The 20,607-nt window shown below is 44.2% G+C and overlaps 1 protein-coding gene across 2 annotated transcripts in view; it reads left to right on the forward strand.

Annotated features, from left to right (window-relative positions):
• The first annotated feature begins 1,402 nt into the window (after nt 1–1,402).
• The window catches only part of LOC121579599 (pro-neuregulin-2, membrane-bound isoform-like), a 127,924-nt gene continuing 108,719 nt past the window's right edge, over nt 1,403–20,607 (forward strand). For both annotated transcript variants that reach the window (XM_041894340.2, XM_041894339.2), the window contains exon 1: nt 1,403–1,991. In XM_041894340.2, the coding sequence (XP_041750274.1) occupies nt 1,583–1,991 (409 nt within the window). In that variant the 5' untranslated portion in view covers nt 1,403–1,582. The remainder of the gene's footprint in view (nt 1,992–20,607) is intronic.

The raw sequence follows: 20,607 nt of genomic DNA on the forward strand, positions 1-20,607 counted from the left end.
CTGCATGTTTTAGGCTGTGTTGCTAATATCATTTATGTCTGTCTGTCTGTCCATCTGTCTGTTTTTTTCTCTGTCTGTATTGAGTATGTTGCTAAAACAATGGTCACATTCGAGGCGAGCATTTCAGAATATGACCTCACGTTCCTCACCTGCTCTGGGGAATGTTTGTTGGTCAACAGATGTCGCCCTTCGTGAAAGCATTCAGCTTCAAGTCCAGTGGTTCTCTCCGCATTCAAATTAAGCCCAACATAATATTGTCCTTTAACTTAGTTGACATATTCACTTCAAATAAGAAGTATATTATTTAACATCTGAATGTGTAGGCTATATATAATCAATTCCCATTTCATATTTTCTCTCCATGCCATTAGGCATGTCTCATTAACAGCCCACACAATACATTTGAATATGCACCAAGTGCCTGTCCATGCATGAAAGATAGCTCTCAGTTCTGCTGTCTTTAAAGGCCATTCGCAGCTGTTTTAGTTGTATGGATTTGATGCAGCGCCTCAGCATCTGTTTTTTTTCAGAGGCAGAACGACGAATGTGACCTGAATGCAGGGCATGACTTAATAATGGAATGAGAAGCAAAAACTCATTTAAAACAGTCTGTTGAAGAATCTCAGGCTCTGAATCGCGCTTTCACAGCGTTAGTCATCACAGCCGAAACCCCTTCTATCTGCTGAACTGATTGCAGCTTTTTCAATCGATCTTTTATCTTCTTTTTTTTAGGGATAGGCCTATGTCCACTGTAATACGCAATTTTAAAACGGGACGCGTGATGCATTTTTCTGTTTTATTTAATTATTAAATTGAAACGTGAAACCGTCTGGTGATGGGGAAGAGCATGAAGTGATTGTCATTTGTCGGCGTTTGGGGGTAGTGTGGTGACCGAGCATTGGTGTCGGGGTAGGCTACATCATAGTGCTCCAATCTTAAATATCATTTTTGTGGTGGAGCCCTTCGCAATCCGCATATTTCTCTCCGTCTCTGGTAAGTGGGGGAGGCGGAGAGAGACAGGGTAGTTGGAAAAGGCGGTTTATTACCCGTGGAACAAAACACTGTTTCGTTAGGGGCATGAATCGTATGCATTTTTTGCAAGTGGACTATAAAACGAATTGTTCACTGCAGCATTTGGCGTATTTTCTCTGCGGCGAATGATACAGAAAACCATCAGTGCTGAGCACGGCGCCCACCCGACCACTGCAATTTTTGGGCAAAGATAGACTGGCGTCGTCTTGCGGATAGGCTACTATGGCAGCATAGGAGCATCTTCTGATGGGGAGAATCCATGAATCCCTTGCATTTTAGAATGTATTTTTAGCAGAATGCAGTGATGGGATTTTAAACCCAGCATCATTACGCGGTTTCCGGTTCCTAGCTGGTATTTCCACATTGCAAAATTATTGGAAAAAGCAGCGGATCCCGATGGCATGGACACTTACGCAAGGTCTGCCGCGCTGCCGTGCTACTGGAGCTTATTTGCTGTCTCTTCCTTCAACCCAGCTCCACCGCCATCGCCCCGCAGCCCAGAGAGCCCTGCCACAACGCGATCAGCGACCACCGAGCCAAAGCAGGCGGCATGAGGCTTGATTCAGTACATTTATCCATGCTGGTCATCGGGGTCTCCTTCGCCTGCTACTCCCCGAGTTTGAATTCCCTGCAGGACCAGGCTTACAAATCCGCTGTGGTGATCGAGGGCAAGGTGCAGTCTGCGCCTCTGAACGTCTCAGCGGAGCCGTACCGTGTGAGTGTCAAAGTGCTGGACGTGTGGCCGCGGAACAGCGGGGGTCTGGGACGGGAGCAGCTCGTCACCGTGGGGGAATTCGGATCGGAGGCTCCGTGCACCACAGTGATAAAGAATCACAAGTACATTTTTTTCATGGACCCAACCGAGGAGCCCTTGGTTTTCAAGGCATCGTATGCTCCCGTAGATACTAGTGGGAAGAATCTAAAAAAAGATGTTGGGAAGATATTGTGTGAAAACTGCGGTAAGTTTATTCTTTAATCTTGCCACTGAAGTCGAACCTGGCAAAGCACATCAAATGATTATGACTGTACTTCCTTCAGTTGCAACTAGCCATATACGTTCTTCCCCTGTCCATAAGTCTAGCTACATGTGGAATAGTGATTTAATGTTTGAGAGTGAGTAACAGATGGGTGAGGGTGCCCATGGACATCTCTGCTGCAATATTCGAATATAGAAACATTTAGGCTAGAGGTATCAATAGGCTTCATGATGCCATTGACACACCGCGCGCACGCACGCACACACACACACACACACACACACACACACACACACACACACACACACACACACACACACACACACACACACACACACACACACACACACACACACACACACACACACACACACACACACAGGCACTTTACATGTAAGATTCCAGAAACGCAAGGCGTGGATCATTTGGTTGATTAAAACAATGAATTACCCAACGTGCAGCAGACGTTGCATTAATGCGAGTGTCGATGCAGTAGGCCTACGCGCACACACATAAACACGCATACACACATGCACGCACACACGTGGATATTGATTCTCGTGGAAATCTGTCCTTCATGCAAAAAAATAATAATTCTAACCTGATTTGCAAATGCATAAGTACGGTCACGTTTCTTAAAGTGGCAGTAGTAGTCTACATGTCAATTCAATATGTTTCATATTTCCATGAAAATCTATGATGAGGCAGCCTGGGGGATCTCTAAAGCCTGCCGGTTGCTGCTTTGCGCTTGTGTTCTGGGCCTTCAGAGCAACGGTGCCGGCAGTGGATCCCTTTCAACACAAGTTAGGACGCATCGAACCTGTAGCCTACTTTCCCATCCCCATCAACGTCATACTATGCTGCTCTCTGCGTATTAAGGAAGTAAACTGCTATGGTCAGGGGGTGAAACTGATTTACGCACAAGCATATAGGGTGAGGGCCCTGGCCCTCACCCTATATGTTCAGATCCTGAGAGTAAAGAAGAAATAGAAGGATACTAGGCTCAGCCATAGAGAGAAATAGGTCAATTGGATGTACCCATGGTCGATCTTTCTTACCACGTTTTGAGCAGCATTATTGTTGCCTATGCTTTATGTGTAAGACGACAACGTGCAACCAGAATCAAACTAAGACCAGGGTCTCCCGACTTCCTTGACCTCGAGGAAATGGCTGTATTTCCCCTCATTGCAGTTATCTCATTCCTCTGTGTGGTCAGTCTGTCCATGCTCTCATATAATGTATCAGTTACAAGCACGAATTTTGACACTGACGGGCAAAATGGCAACTTAAACCCCTGTCCATGGTGCTGATTCTTTGGCGCAGTAACTGACCAGAGTTGCCGAAGGCCTAAATGGGCTGAGCCTGACAACTCTTCATGTGATGACACAAATCACAAAGGATCTTAATATCACAGGAGGTTGGTGGCACCTTAATTGGGGAGGACAGGCTCGTGGTAATGGCTGGAGCGGAATTAGTGAAATGGTTTCAAATACATCAAACACATAGTTTCCATGTGGTTGATGCCATTCCATTTGCTCCATTCCAGCCATTATTATGAGCCGTCCTCCCCTCAGCAGCCTCCACTGCTTCACATTACCACCTGGAATGGAGCTACACCTGACAATTTATTGGTCCATAGTTTTATACTCTTACTCATGTGACTTGCAGGGTGGTTTCAATTCTAAATGCAATTCACTAGTTTACAGCTCCTGGATATTAGCAACATTGGATATTAAGCTCCAGTTAAACTTAAGACAGGAGAACATGGTAATCATATGAAGATTTCTGAATATAGAGCTTTATGTTTATGTAGATTATGTATTTCCCCCCCATTAAAACTATAGCTGGATGCATGAGGAGGACATTTTAAGTTGATTGTCTTGAGTAAAAGTTGTGACACTCCAGGTTCAGCATTTAGCAGCATCTCTCTGTTCCAGCTTGAATGAGGCACAATTTGTTCCTTACTTGATTTGTGATGGGTGGATTATGTTACTAACAAGGATGGGCTGCAGTTTCTACCAAAGGTACTGATGGTTGCTATTTATGAACATTGCTCACATACATTTCCTCTTGAGTTGGCAGTTTGTTTTTAAATAAGACAAGGGAGTTTATACAGTACCACACTGTAGTTCAGAAGATATTAAGAGGCCCATTGTACTCTATTTATTTGATGTGATTTGTCTTAGAACTGTTCTGAGATCTGATAGGAGGCCCCAGTTGAACGGGCTGTTGTAGCACTGGTTGCCTTTGTGCCTCTCTGGATTGACAGGCAGTCAGACAGAAGGACAGCACGGGCACACTGACTGACTGGGATTTAAAATATGTCATGTCTGCCTTTTAGCTCACATTTTGGGATAAGAATAGTATTTTTTGCCCGTCCCTTATGGCTCAGCCTAGATTGAAAGACTGTAGTTGAAGGTAGTGTGGCGGGGGCCCCTAGCTTTTTGTCTACCCATAGACTCCATGGAGGAGACCTACATATTAGCACCCTCTAGCCTATGTATTTGTCTGTGTGTGTGTGTGTGTGTGTGTGTGTGTGTGTGTGTGTGTGTGTGTGTGTGTGTGTGTCTGTGTCGTGCGTGTCCTGTCTCTATTTGGGATTTTGCTCTGTACTTATCCTTGGTGTATTAATGTTTGTTGTCTTTTTGCATAGCATGCATTTCATATCCAGACAAACATTGCATAAATAAGTACCAGCACATATGATATGAAGAAGAACACAACTGCAAAATAGTGTTGGTATGACACTGGAGGGAAGCATCTACTCCCACTGCTGACAGGTCACAGCTGCAGTGAGGTGGGAGGCATGGATTTGCCCATGGCTCTGTACAGCAGTGAACCGAGAGAGCACTCTGGTACAGAGCACAGCTATATGGCACAACACATGAATAACATCTGTTGATGGGGCCAGGGCTTTGCTCCCTCTACATGAGGAGTATGTCTGATGGTCATACACCTCAACAGGCAGGCGCACAGGGAACCAATATGAAATAATGGACTTTGGTCAGGAACAGGTAGGCTTTATGGATTGGTATGACTGCAATGGGAATCTGAGGTTAAGAGGTAGGATTTAGTGATGTCAGGATATAGTGTGTAGACCACTAGGGTCAATAGAATAGAAAGAGATGTTGATAGGTTGGGATGAGGCCCTCTGTTGGTAGAGACTGGTACCTGGCTGCTGTGTGGGAGGCCTGCAGGCAGCAGCTTCATCAGGTGCATCTCTCTCCGTCCAACTTCCTTACTGCTGGATAGACGGGAGTGTGGGATGTTGTTCCATCTCTTCAGCTCATACACAGAGTGCCTGTGCTCACATCTGTGCTGTTTTGGTATCTTACCACAAGCACTACAGGAGGATCTTATATTTACCTGTAGTGGACATTCAAATCAAATCAAAATCAAATCAAATGTATATATAAATGACATCAGGAAGATATTGTGTTGCTCTTATACTTATGTAGTAACAATGTATACTTATTCTAGTAACAACAATGTATTAACATGTTTTTACATGTTATTATTAGATAGCATTTAAGTATTTGCGTTATTTGCAGTGTAATTGCATAGTAATGGAGTTGAATGGTTTTTAGACTTTTTGAGGTTTGTAGTTGTAAGACAGCAGGGGTTTGCGGATCTCAGAAAGGCCAGTGTGTGATGGACTGGGGGCTGAGGCCAGAGCGGCACATTGACTGACTTAGCAGTGGGATCCTCAGGAAGGAGTTGGTATTGATTCAGGTCACACATGATGATCAATGTTTGTGTAGGGTGTTGTGTGTGTTCCCTGGGTGATGTATTTATACACTGAGCCCCGCTGGCTCTTTCCTCTACTCTCCAGGGCTCTGTCACCAGCCAGATGTACGACTGCTAGACTACTAGCTATGGGAAAAGAGGGCAGGGCTATTTTCAATCGTCTCTCTCGCCTCTTCCTGGATCGCTTATGCAATTACACTTACTCACATTGACTGATAGACGTGGTGCTACACAAGCTATTAGCAGTAATGGAATGAGTCAAAAAGAAACCACAGTCAGATAGTACCAACCAGACCCTCAAAGGAGTGTTTTGAACTTTGATTAAAGGCCTAGGGTAATTAAAGGTTCAAAGGCACAGTAAGAGCCCAGACGAACAGGGTTCATATGAAGACATGGAGGTTGTTTATGGTCGTGGACAGGAACATGTAGCTACAGGATTTGTTTTAGATAACGCCATTGATGTATTTTCTACCATTGGTGGAGGCTAAAGATGATATCTGTAATGATCATTGGTTTCTAGTGGAATATACACTGATTTCCCATCACCACAGCAGTCCTGTGAGTCCATGGTGAGATGGAGTGTGTGTCCAGGCCCAGTGGGATCAGAGAGCTTCTGAGGGTTTTGAGGGATAAGGAGTGATGCTAGGCCAAGCTTCCATAATACCTTGTCATTGACGAGTTGTAAATTCACTCCACAATGCTTCAGATAGCCCAGAAAGGCAATACTGTGGCTGAGTGAATTCTGATATGAGATATTTAGTTTCATCCACTATCAGAGCTATGTAATTTCTAACTTGTTGCTTCCACTGCCAGGCTGCAACAAGTCTTTGTTGTAATTCTATATCAAGTTTCAAGTTTTCACCGTCCAACGAAATGCTTACTTGCAAGAGTGTTTCACTCTTTGTTGTTTTGAATTGGATTTGACCGCTGTAGTTTTTAATTTAGGCCAAAAAGTTCATTTATTTGCCATGTTGTCTTGCAGTATTATTTCACAGCCTTGTTACAAACAGAATGGATGATTTGGAGTGGATTTTTAACAGAGGCTTCTTTCTTTTCACTTTGTCATACAGGCCCTTAATACGGAGTGAATGAAATGTTGTTGATCCCTTTGTATTTTCAAGTGTTGTGGTGGCAGCATCATGTTATGTGTATTCTTGTCACAGGCAGGGACTGGGGAGTTTGTTAGGATTAAATGAAATATGAAAGGAGCAAAGCCCAGGTAAAAAGTTAGAGGAAAATCCGCCTCAGTCTTCTGAAAACCTAACCCTGTGATAGGGTTACATTTTTCTGCGGGACAATTACACACATTTTTATGCAAAAGACAGATCAGAATGGCTTTCAAAGAGGTGTTGAGTGTTCCTGAGTGGTCTAGTCTCAGTCCTGACTTAAATCTGCATTTAAAATCAGAGACAAGGTTTAAATATCGTTGTCCATCAATGACCCCCAACAAATTTACTGAGCCTGAGAAATTTTGACAAAATATATGTATATACAGTGCATTCGGAAAGTATTCAGACCTGTTGACTTTTTCCACATTTTGTTACGTTACAGCCTTATGCTAAAATTGATTAAATTGTTTTTTCCCCCTCATCAATCTACACACAATACCCCATAATGACAAAGCAAAACCAGGTTTTTAGAAATGTTTGCAAAAAACGGAAATATCACATTTACATAAGTATTCAGACCCTTTACTCAGTACTTTGTTGAAGCACCTTTGGCAGCGATTACAGCCTTGAGTCTTCTTGAGTATGATGCTACAAGCTTGGCACACCTGTATTTTTCTCCCATTCTTCTCTGCAGATCCTCTCAAGCTCTGTAAGGTTGGATGGGGAGCATCGCTACACAGCTATTTTCAGGTCTCTCCAGAGATGTTCGATCGGGTTCAAGTCCGGGCTCTGGCTGGGCCACTCAAGGACATTCAGAGACTTGTCCTTGAGAAGCCACTCCTGCGTTAGCTTGGCTGTGTGCTTAGGGTCGTTGTCCTGTTGGAAGGTGAACCTTCGCCCCAGTCTCAGGTCCTGAGCACTCTGGAGCAGGTTTTCATCAAGGATCTCTGTACTTTGCTCCGTTCATCTTTCCCTCGATCCTGACTAGTCTCCCAGTCCCTGTCGCTGAAAAACTTCCCCACAGCATGATGCTGCCCCCACCATGCTTCACCGTAGGGATAGTGCCAGGTTTCCTCCACACGTGACGCTTGGCATTCATGTCAAAGAGTTCAATCTTGGTTTCATCAGACCAGAGAATCTTGTTTTTTATGGTCTGAGAGTCCTTTAGGTGCCTTTTGGCAAACTCCAAGCGGGCTGTCATGTGCCTTTTACTGAGGAGTGGCTTCCGTCTGGCCACTCTACCAAAAAGGCCTGATAGGTGGAGTGCTGCAGAGATGGTTGTCCTTCTGGAAGGTTCTCCCATCTCCACAGAGGAACTCTGGAGCTCTGTCAGAGTGACCACCGGGTTCTTGGTCACCTCCCAGACCAAGGCCCTTCTCCCCCAATTGCTCAGTTTGGCCGGGCGGCAAGCTCTAGGAAGAGTATTGGTAGTTCCAAACTTCTTCCATTTAAGAACGATGGAGGCCACTGTGTTCTTGGGGACCATCAATGCTGCAGAAAGGTTTTGGTACCCTTCCCCAGATCTGTACCTCGACACAATCCTGTCTCGGAGCTCTATGGACAATTCCTTCGATCCTCATGGCTTGGTTTTTGCTCTGACATGCACTGTCAACTGTGGGAACTTATATAGACAGGTGTGTGCCTTTCCAAATCATGTCCAATCAATTGAATTTTCCACAGGTGGAATCCAATCAAGTTGTAGAGACATCTCAAGGATGATCAATGGAAACAGGATGCACCTGAGCTCAATTTCGAGTCTCATACAGTGGGGGAAAAAGTATTTAGTCAGCCACCAATTGTGCAAGTTCTCCCACTTAAAAAGATGAGAGAGGCCTGTAATTTTCATCATAGGTACACGTCAACTATGACAGACAAATTGAGATTTTTTTTCTCCAGAAAATCACATTGTAGGATTTTTAATGAATTTATTTGCAAATTATGGTGGAAAATAAGTATTGGTCACCTACAAACAAGCAAGATTTCTGGCTCTCACAGACCTGTAACTTCTTCTTTAAGAGGCTCCTCTGTCCTCCACTCGTTACCTGTATTAATGGCACCTGTTTGAACTTGTTATCAGTATAAGACACCTGTCCACAACCTCAAACAGTCACACTCCAAACTCCACTATGGCCAAGACCAAAGAGCTGTCAAAGGACACCAGAAACAAAATTGTAGACCTGCACCAGGCTGGGAAGACTGAATCTGCAATAGGTAAGCAGCTTGGTTTGAAGAAATCAACTGTGGGAGCAATTATTAGGAAATGGAAGACATACAAAACCACTGATAATCTCCCTCGATCTGGGGCTCCACGCAAGATCTCACCCCTTGGGGTCAAAATGATCACAAGAACGGTGAGCAAAAATCCCAGAACCACACGGGGGGACCTAGTGAATGACCTGCAGAGAGCTGGGACCAAAGTAACAAAGCCTACCATCAGTAACACACTACGCCGCCAGGGACTCAAATCCTGCAGTGCCAGACGTGTCCCCCTGCTTAAGCCAGTACATGTCCAGGCCCGTCTGAAGTTTGCTAGAGTGCATTTGGATGATCCAGAAGAGGATTGGGAGAATGTCATATGGTCAGATGAAACCAAAATATAACTTTTTGGTAAAAACTCAACTCGTCGTGTTTGAAGGACAAAGAATGCTGAGTTGCATCCAAAGAACACCATACCTACTGTGAAGCATGGGGGTGGAAACATCATGCTTTGGGGCTGTTCTTCTGCAAAGGGACCAGGACGACTGATCCGTGTAAAGGAAAGAATGAATGGGGCCATGTATCGTGAGATTTTGAGTGAAAACCTCCTTCCATCAGCAAGGGCATTGAAGATGAAACGTGGCTGGGTCTTTCAGCATGACAATGATCCCAAACACACCGCCCGGGCAACGAAGGAGTGGCTTCGTAAGAAGCATTTCAAGGTCCTGGAGTGGCCTAGCCAGTCTCCAGATCTCAACCCCATAGAAAATCTTTGGAGGGAGTTGAAAGTCCGTGTTGCCTAGCGACAGCCCCAAAACATCACTGCTCTAGAGGAGATCTGCATGGAGGAATGGGCCAAAATACCAGCAACAGTGTGTGAAAACCTTGTGAAGACTTACAGAAAACGTTTGACCTGTGTCATTGCCAACAAAGGGTATATAACAAAGTATTGAGAAACTTTTGTTTTGACCAAATACTTATTTTCCACCATAATTTGCAAATAAATTCATAAAAAATCCTACAATGTGATTTTCTGGATATTTTTTTCTCATTTTGTCTGTCATAGTTGACGTGTACCTATGATGAAAATTACAGGCCTCTCTCATCTTTTTAAGTGGGAGAACTTGCACAATTGGTGGCTGACTAAATACTTTTTTCCCCCACTGTAGCAAAGGGTCTGAATACTTATGTAAATACGGTATTTTTTTACATTATTTTTTTCGCTTTGTCATTATGGGGTATTGTGTGTAGATTAATGAGGGGAAAAAATTAGTTAATCAATTTTAGAATAAGTCTGTAACGTAACAAAATGTGGAACACTTTCCGAATGCACTGTATCTTGCCCTAAGATTTAGTACAATTTTCACAGCTGTAGTTGATTTTAAGGCAGCAAAATGTGAAAAATGTTCAAGGCAGTGTAGACTTTCTATAGGCACTGTATGTACATGTAGAACATGCTAATGGCAACTGAGAATAGCAGGTCCATAGGGGACAATATTTAGCAGTTTAACAAACAGGAAAATACCTCATGGTTGTTGATGACAGCTGACATGTTTTACCTATGCTTTTCTGCTTAATGACTCAGTCATTCTTAGCAGACAAGAAAGCATTGCATTCACCACATAGAGGCAGTATATGATCAGGATTCTTGGCAGCCAGGGGGAAACAGACCAAAAAGTAGTTTGAGTCATGCTGGAATGTCAGTGAAGCTGTTTTCTGTTTTCTTCCCTGCCCCACTTATTTGAATACTAGTCTACACAAAAGACAAACTGCGCCCTAGAGCCAACCTGAAGTTCATATGCAATCCAGCTGTGGCCACAGGACTTACCTCACTGGCTGTTGGCTGTTTGTACGCTTACACAATCACACATTTATTACTTTTAGAATCAGACTATTCCATATTCTCATTACTTTGTGGATATACTGTATATTGTTCATGGAAGGCAACACAGAGAGAGGATTTTACCAAGGGTTGTGTGTGTGTGAGAAGGTGTCAATTATTAGGCCTGTGTACGTGTGTGGTTTTGGCTAAACCTTCAGTCACCCAACTCCAGCTGTGCATTAGAACAGCTGTCAATCATTTTGATCCCTCAACAGCCTTGAAGTGATATTACTGTAGCCCTGACATGTTTACCTGTTAGTTTCCCTTCGTTTTGTGTTTGCTGCATCCAGCAGCCTGAAACGATTGGCCAGTGTCCAGCAGTAGCTTGAGGCTGATTGGTCAGTGTCCTGTGATTGTGTGATGCTTATTGGCCAGGCTGCTGGGACTAATTGGCCAGTCTCCTGCTGCTTTTAGAAGGCAACTGAAGTTTACCCTGCCTCTTTAATTATTCAGTAATTCTCCGCTATCTAGCCAGTGAAATATTGAATTAAATATCTAAATCAACATAACTAAGCACAGCATGAAACTAGCCGGTGCCCCCGCACATTGACTCTGCACCGGTACCCCCCTGTATATAGCCTCCCTACTGTTATTTTATTTTACTTCTGCTCTTTTTTTCTCAACACTTTTTTGTTGTTGTTTTATTTTACTATTTTTTATAAAAAAATTAATGCATTGTTGGTTAAGGGCTGTAAGTAAGCATTTCACTGTAATGTCTACACCCGTTGTATTCGGCGCATGTGGCCAATAACATTTGATTTGATTTGATTTGATTTGATGAAAGGTCTCACAATATTTTCCTTTAGAGTCAGAGGTGACTCTGTATTTACTCCTACTGTATGTGCTGCTATAGCACCTATTAATAATAGTTGACATAGTAGTCACTTTATGTGATAGTGACTTAGTGCAGCCATTTCAGAATATTGATTCATTTATGTATAGTATATTTAAGTTAGTGTTATTGATTAAGGTAAGTGGATGAGAGAGAGTATGTTTCTGTGATTAATTGCCGTTGTGTGTGTGTGTACGTTCGTGCGCATGCATGCATGCATGTGTGCAGGTGTGTGTGTATTTGTTGGGGGCCGGAGGTTTGAGTATGAAGGTAGCTGAGATAATTGATTTACCCCAGCCAGTGCTTTCTGCCCGGAAGCTGCTCATCAACAATTCATCAGTAACTCTGTGTGCCCGGCCACCAGCCTGCCTGCCTGCCTCCCCACTGCAGTAGACCTCATCCCCACAGATGCCAGTCAGGTGTCAGGCAGATTCACAGGGAGCATCATGCTGCTAGAGGACAGCACAGTAGGTGACCTTTCATAACAGACAGACTCACTGCCTTCCCCCTTCTCTCCTCTCTCTCTCTCTCTCTCTCTCTCTCTCTCTCTCTCTCTCCTCTCGCTCTCCTCTCTCCCCTCTCTCTCTCTCTCTCTCTCTCTCTCTCTCTCTCTCTCTCTCTCTCTCTCTCTCTCCTCTCGCTCTCCTCTCTCCCATCTCTCTCTATCTCTCCTCTCTCTTCCAGCCTCTGATGTTATTTCTGCTGCCTGGGTGGCTTTCTGCTTTCTGCTGTATTCTCCTGGTCAAACGGCTTCAAGGCAGTTTATTACTCTCTTTCTCTTTCTCTCATGATGGCTTATCAAAACCAGAACCGTATTTAAAATCTTTGAGCTCTTTCGCTCATGCTGCAATCACAGAACATTGTTTTTGCAAAACAGATTAAATGTCTCCTTTAATAATGCATTTTTTATTTTTGAGTCGGTTTTGTTTTCCAGAAGTAATAATACAGCTATATCCTCTCTCGATTTGAGAAATGCATCAAGGAGGTTCTAAGCATAGCCTGAATGTCCTGTAAGGTGAGTTTATATATTATACACACCGTGAAGCGCCCAGCAGGAGTGCAGGAGTGCATGTTATATTTGTGTCAGATGTCTTGGCATCTCATGCTAATCATGTGGCCTACTACTTGGGAATATCAGTCTTGACAAAATCAGACATGCAGAAAAAAAACAGACTTCCTTGTGACAGTTCAACTGTAGACAGACATGGAACCAGATGTTGCATTCATTGAAACCAGTTATGAAACTTATATTTCTATATGTGGTAATCCTATGCAAGTAACACAGATCCCTTTTCAGGACATCCCCACTCAATATTGGGTAATGATCTCAATCTAATAGGTAGGAAAACACCTAGGGTCATTCATCCACAAGATGTGTGTGCATGCACTCAGATATACAGTATGTGCTAATCCTTTGATATATGCATCTGTGTCAAGGTGCTTACTTGAACTTGTTTGTTCACATTTGTGTGGTTATTTATGCATTAATATAACCATGCAGACATGAAAGCAAGTGTGTGCATGCGTGTGTTTGTGTGTGTGTGTGTGTGTCTGAGTGTGTCCTCATGACTTGTAATGATAGATGTTCAGAGGAAGCAGACAGTGTCCAGGACAGGAACTTTACTCCAACAAAACGACAGGAACAAAGGACCATGGGAAGGGCAACAGTGTTTGTGTGCAGCGTGCGGAGGAGAGAGGCTGCCGGCACTCCTGCTGGGCGCTTCACGGTGTGTTTAAGGAACGTGTCCGGCCATGCTCACCCCACACACGCTACATAGCCTGAGAGAGGGTTTGTTTCCTCAGGTATGTTGTAGGTGTGCATTGACATGAAAAGGCTTGAAAAAGAATGAATGACTGTTGTTAGAAGTGGTGGGAGGTGGACTAAGACTAAACTGTTTCCTCTTTGCAGCAGTGAAGGGGATGCTTTCCAGTTGGAGGCGCAGCTCTTGTTCTTTATGGAGGCAAAAAGCAAACAATTGAAACATATGTTCTATGCAGAATAGGGGAATTGTGATATCCACCATATTGATGCTATTGGATGTATCTAAACCTGTCATGGATCAAAGAGTAGGTGTTAATTGCTCATATATTTACTGTTGTGTTTATTGGCAGTAATTGTCAACATTCGTGACTTGACAGCACTTTGCCTGTTTTGCATCATCATATCTCTCCGTAGATATCTGCCAAAACAATGGCATGCAGACAGAGACAGACTTGCATGCGCATATCAACAGCTAGCTTTGAGTTTTCCTAATCAGGACTCCAGAACAAATCCCATTCAGGGCAAGCATTCCTGAACAACAGGTATAGACGTTACCGTGAAATGCTTCCTTACAGCCCTTAACCAACAGTGCATTTATTTTTAAATAAAAAAGTAAAATAAAACAACAACAACAAAAAGTGTTGAGAAAAAAAGAGCAGAAGTAAAATGAAATAACAGTAGGGAGGCTATATACAGGGGGGTACCGTTGCAGAGTCAATGTGTGGGGGCACCGGCTAGTTGAGGTTGTTGAGGTAATATGTACATGTGGATAGAGTTAAAGTGACTATGCATAAATAATTAACAGAGTAGCAGCAGCGTAAAAAGATGGGGTGGGGGTGGGGGGGCAGTGCAAATAGTCCGGGTAGCCATGATTAGCTGTTCAGGAGTCTTATGGCTTGGGGGTAGAAGCTGTTGAGAAGCCTTTTGGACCTAGACTTGGCGCTCCGGTACCACTTGCCGTGCGGTAGCAGAGAGAACAGTCTATGACTAGGGTGGCTGGAGTCTTTGACAATTTTGAGGGCCTTCCTCTGACACCGCCTGGTATAGAGGTCCTGGATGGCAGGAAGCTTGGCCCCAGTGATGTACTGGGCCGTACACACTACCCTCTGTAGTGCCTTGCGGTCAGAGGCCTAGAAGTTGCCATACCAGTAGGTGATGCAACCAGTCAGGATGCTCTTGATGGTGCAGCTGTATAACTTTTTGAGGATCTGAGGACCCATGCCAAATCTTTTCAGTCTCCTGAGGGGGATTAGGCTTTGTCGTGCCCTCTTCACAACTGTCTTGGTGTGTTTGGACCATGATAGTTCGTTGGTGATGTGGACACCAAGGAACTTGAAGCTCTCAACCTGTTCCACTACAGCCCCGTCGATGAGAGTGGGGGCATGCTCAGTCCTCTTTTTTTCCTGTAGTCCACAATCATCTCCTTTGTCTTGGTCACGTTGAGGGAGAGGTTGTTATCCTGGCCAAGTCTCTGACCTCCTCCCTATAGGCTGTCTCATCGTTGTGGGTGATCAGGCCTACCACTGTTGTGTCGTCGGCAAACTTAATGATGGTGTTGGAGTCATGCCTGGCCATGCAGTCATGAATGAACAGGGAGTACAGGAGGGGACTGAGCACACACCCCTGAGGGGCCCCTGTGTTGAGGGTCAGCGTGGCAGATGTGTTGTTACCTACCCTTACCACCTGGGGGCGGCCCGTCAGGAAGTCCAGGATCCAGTTGAAGAGGGAGGTGTTTAGTCCCAGGATTCTTAGCTTAGTGATGAGCTTTGAGGGCACTATGGTGTTGAACGCTGAGCTGTAGTCAATGAATAGCATTCTCACGTAGGTGTTCCTCTTGTCCAGGTGGGAAAGGGCAGTGTGGAGTGCAATAGAGATTGCATCATCTGTGGATCTGTTGGGGCGGTATGCAAATTGGAGTGGGTCTAGGGTTTCTGGGATAATGGTGTTGATGTGAGCCATGACCAGCCTTTCAAAGCACTTCATGGCTACAGACGTCAGTGCTACGGGTTGGTAGTCATTTAGGCAGGTTATCTTAGTGTCCTTGGGCACAGGGACTATGGTGGTCTGCTTGAAACATGTTGGTATTACAGACTCAGTCAGGGACATGTTGAAAATGTCAGTGAAGACACTTGCCAGTTGGTCAGCACATGCTCGGAGTACACGTCCTGGTAATCCGTCTGGCCCTGCGGCCTTGTGAGTGTTGACCTGCTTAAAAGTCTTACTCACATCGGCTACGGAGAGCGTGATCACATAGTCATCCAGAACAGCTGGTGCTCTCATGCATGCTTCAGTGTTGCTTGCCTCGTAGCGAGCATAGAAGTGGTTTAGCTCGTCTGGTAGGCTTGTGTCACTGGGCAGCTCGCGGCTGTGCTTCCCTTTGGAGCCTTTGTGGATCCCCTGTACAAACTAACTCTGACTTGGTTACTATAAGTCTCTGTAAGGGATATCATTCTACCATTAAAAGCAATACAACCACACAGCCACCTATAGAATGGGGTGTTATTGCTCTTTAAGCTCTCCAATGCTGATAGGTGATGGGGTCAGTGTGTCAGACTGGGGACCAGCTAGAACACAGCAGCGCACCACACACAGACACACACACAGCAGCTCTGCTCTCTATCTTTCAACAACAAGCCGAGAAGGGACCAGACGGAAAGAGGGCCTGTTTGTGAAGGAAGATAAACACGCTCCTGCAGCCAGTCCAGTCCACTTTGAAAGGTCAAATACAGTACGTCTTTGTCAGTGAGACTTAGTGTGTTTTTCAGGGAGTAGGAGTATATCATTTATACCTATATTATACATATTATATCTGTATCATTTCACATCTCTTTATTCTCTCCCTCCACCGTGGCTCCACTTCATTATTTAGCTGCTGTAATCTGGAGTGGACTGGACTGGCTGCAGGAGCGTGTTTATCTTCCTTCACAAACAGGCCCTCTTTCCGTCTGGTCCCTTCTCGGCTTGTTGTTGAAAGATAGAGAGCAGAGCTGCTGTGTGTGTGTCTGTGTGTGGTGCGCTGCTGTGTTCTAGCTGGTCCCTAGACTGACACACTGACCCCATCACCTATCAGCATTGGAGAGCCTAGAGAGCAATAACACCCCATTCTATAGGTGGCTGTGTGGTTGTATTGCTTTTAATGGCAGAATGATATCCCTTACAGAGACTTATAGTAACCTAGTCAGAGTTAGTTTGTACAGGGGATCCACAGAGTGAACCCTGTCTGTTTCCCTTTCCTCTTGATTGCATCTGTATTTGCCACACATGGGATGTGTGCTTTCGCTGCTCATTGTCTAAGCATGTTTCTTCTCACCACCTCAAAGGCCCCCACTGACAGTAAACGAGCCTCGTATCACGTACAGTGCATTCGGAAAGTATTCAGACCTGTTGACTTTTTCCACATTTTGTTACGTTACAGCCTTTTTCTAAAATTGATTAAATTGTTTTCTTTCCTCAGCAATCTACACACAATACCCCATAATGACAAAGCAAAAACAGGTTTGTAGTAATTTTTGTAAATTTATAAAAAAGAACGGAAATATCACATTTACATACACTACCGTTCAAACGTTTGAGGTCACTTAGAAATGTCCTTGTTTTCAAAAGAAAAGCAATTTTTTGTCCATTAAAACATCAAATTGATCAAATATACAGTGTAGACATTGTTAATGTTGTAAATGGCTATTGTAGCTGGAAATGGCTGATTTATTTATGGAATATCTACATAGGCATTCAGAGGCCCATTATCAGCAACCATCAGTCCTGTGTTCCAATGGCACGTTGTGTTTTCTAATCCAAGTTTATCATTTTAGAAGGCTAATTGATCATCTTAATCTTTTCTTTTTATTGGCAGGTCTGAGATATGGCTTTTTCTTTGCAACTCTGCCTAGAAGGTCAGCATCCCGGAGTCGCCTCTTCACTGTTGACGTTGAGACTGGTGTTTTGCGGGGACTATTTAATGAAGCTGCCAGTTGAGGACTTGTGAGGCTCCTGGTTCTCAAACTCTAATGTATTTGTCCTCTTGCTCAGTTGTGCACCGGGGCCTCCCACTCCTCTTTCTATTCTGGTTAGAGCCAGTTTGCGCTGTTCTGTGAAGGGAGTAGTGCACAGCGTTGTACGAGATCTTCAGTTTCTTGGCAATTTATGCTGTGCTAACATAAATGTAAAAGGGTTTTGTAATGATCAATTAGCCTTTTAAAATGGGTAAACTTGGATTAGCAAACACAACGTGCCATTGGAACACAGGACTGATGGTTGCTGCCTTTATACGCCTATGTAGATATTCCATAAAAGATCAGCCGTTTCCAGCTACAATAGCCATTTACAACATTAACAATGTCTACACTGTATTTCTGATCATTTTGATGTTATTTACTGGACAAAAAAATTGCTTTTCTTTCAAAAACAAGGACATTTCTAAGTGACCCCAAACTTTTGAACGGCAGTGTAAGTATTCAGACCCTTTACTCAGTACTTTGTTGAAGCACCTTTGGCAGCGATTACAGCCTCGAGCCTTCTTGAGTATGACGCTACAAGCTTGGCACACCTGTATTTGGAGAGTTTCTCCCATTCTTCTCTGCAGATCCTTTCAAGCGCTGTCAGGTTGGATGGGGAGCGTCGCTGCACCATAGGGATGGTGCCAGGTTTCCTCCGGACGTGACGCTTGGCGTTCAGGTCAAAGAGTTCAATTTTGGTTTCATCAGACCAGAGGAACTCTGGAGCTCTGTCAGAGTGACCATCGGGTTCTTGGTCACCTCCCTGACCAAGGCCCTTCTCCCCCGATTGCTCAGTTTGGCCGGGCAGCCAGCTCTAGGAAGAGTCTTGGTGGTTCCAAACTTCTTCCATTTAAGATTCATGGAGGCCTCTGGGTTCTTGGCGACCTTCAATGCTGCAGAACATTTTTGGTACCCTTCCCTAGATCTGTGCCTTGACACAATCCTGTCTCGGAGCTCTATGGACAATTCCTTTGATCATCATGGCTTGGTTTTTGCTCTGACATGCACTGTCAATTGTGGGACCTTATATAGACAGGTGTGTGCCTTTCCAAATCATGTCCAATCAATTGAATTTTCCACAGGTGGACTCCAATCAAGTTGTATAAACATCTCAAGGATGATCAATGGAAACAGGATGCACCTGAGCTCAATTTCGAGTCTCATAGCAAAGGGTCTGAATACTTATGTAAATACGGTATTTCTGTTTTTTTGTGTATAATTTAGCTAACATTCTGAAAACTTGTTTTTGTTTTGTCATTAATGGGGTATTGTGTGTAGATTGATAAGGAAAAAATGTATTTAATCCATTTTAGAATAAGGCTGTAACGTAACAACATGTGGAAAAAGTAAAGGGGTCTGAATACTTTCCGAATGCACTGTATACCTCGTCATAGTGACTGTTGCCGTATTTAACACTGGTTTCTGGTTGTATTCCTGCTGGTATATTGTAAGAAAATGTACTTTTTCTCCACTACTATACTGAACCGAGCTGAAATATTGCTAGCTAGGGAACAGGTGGGTACATTGTTTTAGATACAGTAACAGTTTTTCTCTAAGGCTCCCAATAACTAACCCAATGCTGACTCACTCGCTTGTTGGCAGGATCAGAGATTCTGCCTGCATGGGCAATCCAGCTATGAATGAACAGAGGGAAAGTAGTGTGCCGTTTCCGTGCTGCTTTGCCACCATGCTGCTGGTTTGGATGGCGTGTCCATGGCTCTGTGGATTGGTCCCTCAGTGTAGCTGGTTGTGAGTCACTGGCTCCCCTGGTATGGGGGCATGGTGCTGTGCTATTGTTGGAGCATGGGGAGAGTGTTGTGTGTCGGAGCTGTCTGCCTGTCGCTGTGAGATGGCCCAGTCGCAGCCCCGGCTTCCTGTCAGCCCTGTCTGTCATATCCCAGAGCAGAGCGGGGCCGGGGTGTCCTGACACCCTCATCAGCGGCCACACTCCTGCCCCCGGGCCTCTTATCACCCCCTGCTCACTGTATCTAAGGCCCCTTCACGCTAAGCCAAAGTCTCCAGACCATGCTCCTTGACCACACAGGAAAGGTCTGCATTGTTGAAAAATAAACAAAGAGATAAGCGAGAGACTGTCGATAAGGCAAAGCTGGGCTCAGAGAGGCAAAAGCAGAAATGCAAATGATTTGAGTGAGGAGGAGTGGAGAGAGAGGGAGTGAGGCTTTCTGCAGCTTCCTCACTGTGACATGTTTGTGCTGTTCTCAGAGCACATTCTGGAGATAAAGGACGAGCTGAGAGCGCGTGAGGAATTTGATTTGATGTGAAGAATGCGAAGCGAAGAGCGGACGTCTGTGTGTGGTTTTGGAGCGAGGTGGGTGGGGGGGGACTGATAAGAACTAGACCTGTTCCCATGTTTCTCAACTTGACACTGTTGTCAGTTTAAATACCTCCTAGTTTTATAGCTCCTTGGCTGTGATACACAGACATGTAAATGAAATCTGGACTGAATTTATGTTATTAACATGACTAATGCAATGGCGAACTCTCCAGCCAGAAAAATAGAATACACTATGCACTACAGCTGTACTTTTACTGTATATCAAATATGTCCAGTTTGTCCAAGGAATTTGAGACTGTGTGGGTTTACTTGTATTTACATGGATGGACCTCCTGTGCATCTATGTATTGACGTATGTGCAGTTGAAGTCGGAAGTTTACATACACTTAGGTTGGAGTCATTAAAACTCATTTTTCAACCACTCCACACATTTTTTGTTAACAAACTATTGTTTTGGCAAGTCGGTTAGGACATCTACTTTGTGCATGACACAAGTAATTTTTCCAATAATTGTTTACAGACAGATTATTTCACTTATAATTCACTGTATCACAATTCCAGTGGGTCAGAAGTTTACATACACTATGTTGACTGTGCCTTTAAACAGCTTGGAAAATTCCAGAAAACGATGTCATGGCTTTAGAAGCTTCTGATAGGCTAATTTACATCATTTTAGTCAATTGGAGGTGTACCTGTGGATGTATTTCAAGGCCCACCTTCAAACCCAGTGCCTCTTTGCTTGACATCACGGGAAAATCAAAATAAATCAGCTAAGACCTCAG

Source organism: Coregonus clupeaformis, chromosome 13, assembly GCF_020615455.1.
Source record: "Coregonus clupeaformis isolate EN_2021a chromosome 13, ASM2061545v1, whole genome shotgun sequence".
NCBI lineage: Eukaryota > Metazoa > Chordata > Actinopteri > Salmoniformes > Salmonidae > Coregonus > Coregonus clupeaformis.